Consider the following 9,947-nt stretch of genomic DNA (forward strand, 5'->3'; position numbering starts at 1 on the left):
TGCCACTTTTTCTCCAAAATATTGTGTTCTTTCATGCTTCCATGCCTTTTCTCATGCTGTTTCCTCTATAATGATGACTTTGCTTATCAGGTTGGAAAACTAGTTGCCTGATGACCCATATCAAAGATCCCTTCTAGGCCAATTCCCTGATCTCCCTAAGTTGAGTCAAATGCTTTTTTTGGTACTGTTATATGGCCCCTGAACTTCCTGCCATCATGGTACTGACCACATAGAGTGTGAGTATCAGGTACTTGTCAGTTTCTCACACTAGAGAGAGATTATTGTGAGGGCAGGATCTAGATGGGACCAGTGGCTGAGCACATGGTTAGTAGTGCCTATTGAAAATATTGCCAGCCGGTAGAACAGGCAGGTGGGTCTTAATGCTCCCCCTCTCAAATCAAATTATTATGCCCAGAACCAAGCCAGGTAGGTGTGGAAAGTTCTGCCTATAGGAAGGCCCACTTGAAGTGCACATAGAAGAAGAAAAAGGAAGATGAGGAGGAAGAACAGGAAGATGCTGGGCTGTGGGGGCTGGCCAGCTGGTCAGGGTTCCTTGGATGCTGCTTTCTGAAAGGGGAAGTTCTAAGGTCCTGGATCAGCTTCTTACTCAGAAGGAGGGAGGAGACCTGGAATCAGGGCCATTGTGGGTTCTGTTTCTCTCTCTCAGGCTTGGGGTGCTATGGTTTTCATCCAGGGCACTTGGAGAGGGGGCAGAGGGCAAAGCTGCCTCCCCACAGCTTCCATGTCTCCATCTGTGGGAACAGCTGGGAAGGCCTGGGGCCTGGGATCATCAGGGGACCAATGGTTCTTGAGATGAGAGAGAGAGAGAAATAGAGAGCAAAAGACAGGGTGGATGGTAAAGGCAAGGGAAAGAGCAAGATGGGCCTTGCTGACACTGAGAGGCTGTGAGACTCTCCAGAGAGCAGACAGGGCAGAGAGAAGATGAGATGTGTCCTGCGTGCATGTGTGCATGCACACACAGATACAGACACAGGTTTGCCTTCCAGGGGTCCAAGGAGGGGAGGATTAAGACAAGACAGCCTGGGGCTCAGAAGTATTGGAAGAAGGAGCTGAGCCTGGATCTCATGGATGGAACCCCCATGGTTCCCCTTCCTTCCCCCTTATTACTCGGCCCAAAGGTCCTTCTGCAGGAGGCTCAGGATCTGAGCCAGCTTTAAGATGATGCTTGATGCCCACAGGCAAATAGAAGACCTGGGCTCTTGAAGCCATGTGGGTTACTGCATCCCAGTGGGGAGTAGAAACCAAGGCAGAGGACTCATTACCCATTTTGGTCCCATCCAAATTGCCTAAACATTTCTCATAATTCCCAGAGGCAGCACCTGGGTGGGGAACAGGCACCATCTATAGGGCCCCTTCTTGTGGGCTGATCTTACCCCAAACCTCCTTTCTGGTTCCCAAGACAGCTTTAGCTCAGTGAAGGATCTCCCTAAAGCTATCTGTCTCAACCCCAGGCTCCCTGGGCTCTGCCTTCCATCCCTAGCCCTCAGGAGATTTAGCTCTTTTCCCTTGTCCCTTCTTCCCACTCCCAGTCTAGACAGCGATGGGGGCGGGGGGCGGAGGGGGAAGACAGGGATCGGGCTGCAGCCATAGCATCCAGCCTGAAGCCTCCCTCCTCCCTGGTATCAAGGTAAACCCCTGTTCCCAGGGCTCTATGGGTAGCTCCAGAGACCTGTCCTAGAGTGGGATGCTGTGAGACGGGACGGGGCAAAAGGAAGTCAGGGACCTCCTACCATCACTAGGCCTCATCTTGGTTGTGCTTCCTCTAAGAACCCCATCAAAATGTCCCCTCATTCCAGGAGCTCAGATTTACTATCCCTCCCTAGGGTGAGAATGTCCAGTGGGGTGTTGGTGGAATGGGGCTTCTCTTTCCTCCACCCTCATGACCCTTCCTAGTCCTGTGCCCTTACCTCATCTCATACAGGCTTTGGAGAAGAGTCCACTACTGTCCACAAAACAGTAGTGGCAGAGTCCTACAGGAAAGCAAGCCTCTTCCCTAGGGGCCAGGGCACAGCCCCTCTGCTCTCAGAGTCCACCTTTCTAGGGCACTGCAGCTCTCTTCCTTCTAGAGGCCTTACCTGATTACCTGACCACCTCATTATGGACACATCGAATTTATCTGACCCCTGTCTACCGCGGCTCTTGGATTCCCCATCCTCTCAAAACCCTCTCCCAGAGTGTGGTCCTACCTCACCTCCCCCAGACAGTGGTCACTCCTGGGGTTTCTCATAACCCCTCCACTTTCTAGAAATGGTTCTGCTCCTAAAGGAGCAGAGGCTCAGTTCAGTCCTCCCCCAACACTTGCCCTGGGACACAGTCCCAACTGTGGCCAGTGCCAGTCAACTCAAGCTCAATGCTTGAACCCCTGTCTTGCCGAGTGACCTAGAGAGATTGCCTCTCTGGGGTGGATAGAATCTTGCAGGAAGGATCCTGAGCCTGGAAAGAGGAGTAGAGAGGCCTAGCCTTGGAGTGTGGTGTCACTCCAGTAGCCCAGCCTCAGATGCTCTGGCCTGAGGACACAAGATTCAAACCTTGAGCTACCAGAGCCCAGCAAAACCCACGGGAATCACTGGCCTCTTCTGCCCAGTATCTAACACCTTGGCTGGTTCAACTCTCAGGCTTCAGGCTGGGCAGGCCATGGGGAGAAGCCAGGATGGCAGTGGAGGACTCTGGTACTTCTGAGCATTAAGCAAGTCATATGTGAATCAAGTCACATGTGGAACTACATGCAAATTAGAACCCAGTCTACTTCTGTTACTTGTCTAAGGACCTACATCCAAATACCTGGCATCTCCTCTCTCCAGTCCCAGCTGTGCGGCTCCTTGAGCATTTGCTTGTGCTATGTTACCCTCCTGCATAATCACCCGCCTGGCGAGTCCATCCCATCCTGTAACCTGCAGCATTTCACCCTTGCCCTCCTTTCCCTCCAGTCCTTGAAGGACAATAGTTCCCAACTATAGTGTTTGCTCCTCTTTCAGGACACAGGGAGCCCCCTGGTGCCATGGGACCCAGTGCCTAGAGAGCTCAGCTTCTTTAGGCCTGCATGGATGTTCCAGGGGCCACTCACCAGGCTCCTTCAGGCCTGGCCTGACCTAGGGATCCAGCTGCTTCTTCCATTGCCTCTTAGCCTGGGCCAAGTGGTCAGAGAGACCCTGCAGGATCTTCTTGTGTCTGTTCAGTGTCTCCTCCAGGTCAATCCCCTGGGGATTGGTGCAGAGCTGGGACAGCCAGACAGCTGGGTGGTGCAACAGATCCTATCTATGGGAGCTTTTTGGAGAGGCTTCTGCCTCCAAAACTCCCCTGGAAAGATGTGTCTGGGTGGTGGGGTGGGAATAGGAGGGAGCATCTAGGCCCCAGGGACTGCTTAGATATAGCCTCTATCTCCCCATTAGTTAAAGGACTCCTGATTGAAAGGGAAGAGTATCCTATGATACTCAAATGGGTCCCTTCCCTACCTGCCTGCTCCCTGGGCCCCTACCCTCTTCCTGGTCTTTGGAGTTCAGCTTCGGAATCTTGTCTTCCCTGGTGCCCAGGGCCAACCTTGCCTGCAGCCCTTCTGGCTGCCCTGGGTGGTTAGGACCCCTTCTCTGTGCTCTCACAGCCTTCAGCCAGCCTGCAAGGTCCTTGAGGACAAGGCCTGGCTCTAGGTCACCTCTGATCCCAGCACTGCCCAGCACATCGCCCAGCCTGAGCAAAACTCAGAGAGCAGGAAGATAATGGTTGGAATGGCAGGTCTGTTGGCACCATGACATGAGCAGAAGCATCTAGGAAGAGAAGGAGTTCCTGAGCTGCCTCTCCCCCAGCTCTGCCCCCAATGTGGGCCCATGGCTGATATCACCTCTGGACCTTTCAGACTGAAGGCTAGATAGGACAAGACATCATGGTCATCTGGAAAAGGGGATAGAGAAGGGAAGGGAAGGCCTTCTACCCCCAGCAGCCTACTCACTCAGTCCTTACCTCCCAGGCTCCATTATATTTCAGGCAGGCAAAAGATCTGTGTGACCTAGGCAGCTCTGACCCTTGTCTGGCTTATTTCATAAGAAAGGTATGAGGGTCAGACAAGCAGATGAGTGGTCTGTGAGGGTCGACGTCCCCCACCAGCCAGAGTTGGGCCCCCAGTGAGTAGGAAAATTAGAGCCAAGGAAGCAGACTGAACAACACACTAAGGCCCCAGGGAGCTACTGACAAAAGCAACCACATGGTGGCTACCTCCTCAACATGGCTCTGACCATGTCACTCTCCTCAGAAACCAATGACTCCCCAATGCCCAGAGTCTAAAGACTGAAGTCTTGGCATTCACAAACTCCCACTGTCTGATTGCACCAACTATGGGTCCCTCCATGGACTCTCCATTATATCCTTTGCTCCATTTCCCTAAACACTCCTCATGGCTGTCCCTCTTCCTCTTGCCCCACAGCTCCCAGCAAGGGGCACTTATGGGGCCAACACTGGAATAAAAGCTTCTTGTGTTTTATCCTATTTGAGACTTTCAACAACTCTGCAAGGCAGGCAGGAGAGGACTTGTGATTTGCCCAGTGCTCCTTAGAAGGTGTGGAAGTGGCTGGCAACACACCCAGTGCTCCTTAGAAGGTGTGCTCAGGTGGTTCACTAGGCACGCTCCTCCGCTCTCACCTGCCAGGGTTCTGGTGGCTGCTAAGACCCCAAAGAAACTTCCAGGAGCCAAAAGCAGGGGCCCCACATCAATGAAGACCAAATCCAGGTCTCTGGGAGTGTTCAAGGACACCTGAGGGGCACGGAAGGAGTTGAGCACCTTACAGATGGGGCCCCCTCCTCTTTGCTTGTGGCAGGGAAAAATATCCCCAAATCTGAGTGTCTGAGTCCCCTGGCCCTAAAGGGGGGCAGGCAGCCACAGGGCTTGGTGTCAGAATGGCATGGAGCGGTTTGCACACCTGGTTTCATGTTAGCCCTCACAGGTATGTGCTTTGGGCCAGTTAGGATTCTGTGTAGGGAGGAGGATCCATGTATGTGCTGCTCATATGTTCCAGGGGCCCTGCATGGTGTCAGGCACAAATCAGTTGAGGCCACGAACAATAGATTACACAGCATCTTTGTAGCTCTGAGCCCTGTAATCTGCACACCCTGCTTGTTGGTAGGACCTGCAAAAGCAAAAGAAGCCGTGTGTGCTTATGGGCAGACTCTGCTCCCAGTAGGTGAGCTGTGCTTTGAAGGGGTATGACCGGTTCCGGAAGTTGTGGTGATGAGAGCCCAGCACCCAGCTGGCTCCATCTCTGTGGGGATTTAGAGTCCAGCAGGGCCATAAAGGACCCAAGGACTGGACAGTGGGGGTGGTCCCAGAGGCCATTCTTCCCAGGCCAGCAGTGCCACTTCCCCCCAATTAGATGACCTGCTGGGACATGTCCCTGTGGTCTAGCTTGAGTCTCCCTTGCTGTAGTCTACTCCTTAGCAGAAGAGGAAGAGGCAGGAGAACAAGCCCTGCTTGGCAGAGTACAGGGATTTGGAACTTACAGAAGAGGTCAAAGTTCTTTCTGGGACTCTTTCCCAGGGGGACAGAGGCTGGACCCAACGTGGAGTTTTGCCCTCAATCCCCCAGGCCTACCACCTCCTCCCACTGTCCCTCTCTCTCTCCTTTCCTTAAACCCCAAGTCCCCCTTTGTCTCTGGGTAGGGCCTCTCTTTCCTGTCCCTCTGCCAAGCTTGGACTATAGCAGGACAGACTCAGGACAGATGACATGAGATGTCTCCTAATGGACAAGGACAATACGACCAGCTTGCCTGTCCCGCAGGGCTGTGCAGCAGGCTCTGGGGAGTTAGGAGAGGGTGTTGAGCCTGAGAGGCCCTGAGTTTCTCTGGGCACACAGACCACGGGTGCTGTTCATAGCACAATGCCTGTCATTGCCACCTTCAGAGGAAGGTGACACAGAGCAGAGCGAAGCCAGCTCCAAGCAACCACCTGCATATGCCTCCTAGCTGTGACCATGAACAAGTTACCTCTCCTTTCCAAACTCCCACTTCCTCACCTTTAAAATGAGAATAATAATCAAAACTACCTCATAACATTGTATGAGGGTTAACTAAGACAACGAATGGTGCTGTGCCTGGCATACAGTAAGCTCTGCTCCATAAACGTCAGCAATTATTCAAATTGTTACGAGGTAAGGGATGTTTGCTGAGAGACACTGGTGAACTGGCCCAGCTACTGAGGAGGCAGTGGGCTGGAGAGGGAGGGGAAGCCACATCATTTGGAGAAAGGGAAGGCCGTTGATAGGCAGCTGGCACCGGGAGAGGGTGTGGACCATCCATAGGCAATTCTGGCCTCAAATCTCAGGTCAGTACACAGCTGTGTAACCTCAGGCAAGTCACTTCACCTCTCTGGGCCTCAATATATTCACCTGTAATTGGGGACTAACAATCCTCACTTCTTAAGAATGTTGTGCAGCCCTAACTGGTTTGGCTCAGTGGATAGAGCGTCGGCCTATAGACTCAAGGGTCCCAGGTTCGATTCCGGTCAAGGGCATGTACCTTGGTTGCGGGCATATCCCCAGTGGGGGATGTGCAGGAGGCAGCTGAATCAATGTTTCTCTCTCATCGATGTTTCTAACTCTCTATCCCTCTCCCTTTCTCTCTGTAAAAAAATCAATAAAATACATTAAAAAAAAAAAAAAAGAATGTTGTGCATCAGATGAGATGATGTGAGAGAAAACACTCAGCGCAGGCCTCACCTGCATCATTTCACTACCCCCACTGATCTGGAGCTGCTGGGTTGAATGAACGGGGGATTCTCTGGGGTGGTTCCCAAGAAGAACAAGCAAACTCTGCTCTCTGGGCCCAGAGGAGGCACAGCTGGGACTGAGTGGGAGGGAGTCTCAGGGAGGCACTATCTTTGAGCTATCAGCTCAGATGGGCAAGGAAAACATAGCCCTAGGAGGCGTAGGCTCCTTGTCAGAGGCTGGGGCAGGGGCACGAGTGGGCAGTGTGGATACAGCCCAGGAATGGGAGTAGGTGTCAGTCCAGACAGGCTTGCAGGGGATGTGCTCTTCACTGGTCAGCACATGGATGACAGGGCTGTCCATGCGCTGACCAGTGGACACAGGAGGAGGGTGTAGGTGTGGGCAGGCAGAAGACCATTACTCACCTGGGTATCCTGGGATGAGGAGTCGAAGAGGATCCCAATGTCATTCCTCAAGGCAGGCTCCACCAGGACAGAGCTGACTTGGCCCCTGCTCTTGGCCCCTGGGTGTACCACACAGTCTGTGGGTCCCCAGCTGCTCAGTTTCCCTGTGGGACACTGGAACCGCGGGCTCACCACCCATCTCCCTGACTCACCCTCTCTGCTGGGGGTCACTCACCATGACCTGGGCTCCCTGGCACCCTGGCCCAGTCACCCTCACTCTACACTGCACCACTTCAGTTCCACACGGATGGGGCCAGCACACTTCCTCTGGATGGTATCTGTGGACCAGGGCAAATCAGGGCCTGGTTCCCACCTTCCCTTCCTCCCCATTATTCTCTCTCATTGGCCTGGCTGGGCTCTGGGAGAAGGAAGCAGGTAACATCAAGGCTTGCCATTAAATACCAGGCTGGCTGGTCAGACACAGGGATCCACTGAAGAAGTGGGCATTTGAGCCCAGCACGGGGGAGGGCAACACATGCCAGACCATGTAGAACCCTTTGCCTGCCTTCTCACTGAGCTCACCACAAGTCTGTGCAGTCTGTCTTTATCAGACCACATTTTACAGATGAGAAAATGGAGGCTCAGAAAAGTTAAGGAATTAGGTGGATTGGAACTCAGCTCCATCTAACTCCAAAATACAAGCTTTTTCCACTAGGAGAGAGCTTTGTGTCTAACCCTTTCTGATTCTCAGATGAGGAAACTAAGGCCCTGCGAGGGAAAGGCATGTCTGCAACCATAGAACGTAGGAGAGCACTTTGAGAGAATTAACCATGTGGAGGACTCTGGTGTGCCCAATGAGACTGGGGGCGGGTGGGGCTTCCTGGTGGGGGAGTTTAAAGGGGAGCAATAGATGGTGAGAAAAACATGAAAGCAAAGGTAGAATTAGCCTGCAAGATTGAGAAGGAAGGGGGAAGGATGGAGTGTATATATGTGAGAATTATCACTGGTGGAGGTGAGGGGGATGAAGGAGCCCTATTTTGTAAAACGGAAGGAAGAAGAGAGAAAATGAGATAGGATTGGCCGGAACCAGGCAAAGGGAGGTCAGAGACCCCACCCTAGCTGGCTCCCCACCCTTCCATCCTGCTAGACTGGAACCAGGCCCAGGTCCCAGTCCCTGCCAGGAGTTTCTAGAGATGCTATTCCAGCCTCTTAGCTTGGCAAAGGCCAGGGCTGGGGGCAGGGAAGCTCAGAGGCTGCAAGGCCAGAAATCCTGGGGGCCCTTGGAAGCCACCACTGCCTCTGAAGTGACTTGCAGGAGGCAAGGGTTGCTCACTGTCACTACACTCATGCCTTGTGCCTTCTGTGGATTGTTCATGGAACTGTGAGCTCCTTTGTCTTGGAGCTGGGCACAGAGGGACATAGGGAGGGAGTCCAATAAAAAGATCAATGAATGAATAAATGGACAATGTGCATACCCTGGGTAATTTGTTCCCCCACATGGTCTGTGACACCCCAAACTTAGCAAGGCCCACAGCGGTGAGTGTGGTATAGGCCCTGCCACCCTGGCCCTGAGGCAGAGCCTGGCTTGATGCTGTGAGAAACAGCCACTCCTTTGTTTGCCTCTTGGTGCTTCTGTGAGCAGGATTGGGCCAAGACCCTGAGACAGGAGCTGTCATCTTAAAGGGACATTTGTTCTGGTCTCAGGAATAGTGCCGTTTTTCAGAACTTGCATCTCATAGACACAGAAATACACAATGGATCTTCTTCTGTTTGTTTGCCTGCTAGGAAGCTCTGAACCAGATTCATGGCCCAACTCTGAAGGGTATGCAGATCTTGGTATAACCTGGGCAGACCTATGTTTTGGTAACAAGCCATCTTCCTGAACTCATTTTATGTCTCAGCCTCAACCACAAGCCTCATTCTTCTTGCTCACTCCTAGTTAAAACTCCTGCCTATTGCATAGGTCCTTGTAAGTCCTCAAAAATCGTATTGAACATTAGGTAGAAGACAGACTTTTTGTAGGTCCGGGTTTGGAAGGCCCTGAACACAGACTTGTGGGTAAGATGTTCTCATACCTGCTTCACCCAGCACACATACAGGGCAGAGCTGGTGTCTTTCTGGCAAAACAGCCAGCCATGAAGAGCCCTCCTCCAGGCAGCCCCCTGGTTCTCCTGGATGGCCATAGGTCCAACAGTGTGGAGCTAGGTGAGTAGAGGTTTGTGCTGATCCAAGTTGCCTTATGTCTCTGTGTCTGGGACTCGGCATGTGTGCGTGTGTGCGTGTGTGTGTGTGTGTGTGTTCATGGGTCCAAGAGGGAGGGGTTAGGGGTGTGGGAGGGTCCTCCAAAAAAAGGCAGAAGGAGAGAGAAACCCTAGGGCAGAGAAGGAAAGAGGCAGAGAGGAGAAACTGAGGCTGGTGGATAGGGCTTTGATGTGGTGGGTGGAACAGGAGACAAGTCTGGGAGGGGTCTTGGGTCCCTGGCACCACCTGCCCTAGGCCTGGACCCATCTTGGGCAGAGGCTGGTATTGGCAGACCCACTCCTCACCAAGTCGCAGCCACCCCTAGTGGTCAGCTGCTTCAGTACTCTGAGGAATCCTGAGCATGGCTAGTCCCTATCCATCCCTCACTCCATGATGGCTCCAGAATGGTATCCTAGACCCAGGCAATGCTAACCTTGGTCCTTTGAAGCTGAGATTGTACTCAAACTTTCACTGAGGCGGATGGCACCCCTCCGGGCTGTGGGGGGCCAGGGGCAGGAGGAAGAGAAGGCAGAGCCAGGGATCAGGGCCACTGACCACAGGTACTGTAAAAAGATCTGGTGTCTGGGCCCAGGGCG

General features: G+C 53.0%; 1 protein-coding gene across 1 annotated transcript; it reads right to left on the minus strand.

The window, feature by feature from the left end:
- Nucleotides 1–1,083: 1,083 nt before the first annotated feature.
- LMAN1L (lectin, mannose binding 1 like) lies at nt 1,084–7,348 on the minus strand (the record flags this gene model as incomplete). The annotated part of the gene is given in 7 exon segments (XM_080654351.1): nt 1,084–1,136; nt 1,139–1,179; nt 1,181–1,238; nt 3,865–3,906; nt 4,651–4,762; nt 5,123–5,267; nt 7,323–7,348. Coding segments are annotated over 7 exon segments (477 nt in total).
- Between the last annotated feature and the right edge of the window lie 2,599 nt (nt 7,349–9,947).

Source organism: Plecotus auritus, assembly GCF_963455305.1.
Source record: "Plecotus auritus genome assembly, chromosome: 1".
In the NCBI taxonomy this organism is placed as follows: Eukaryota; Metazoa; Chordata; class Mammalia; order Chiroptera; family Vespertilionidae; genus Plecotus; species Plecotus auritus.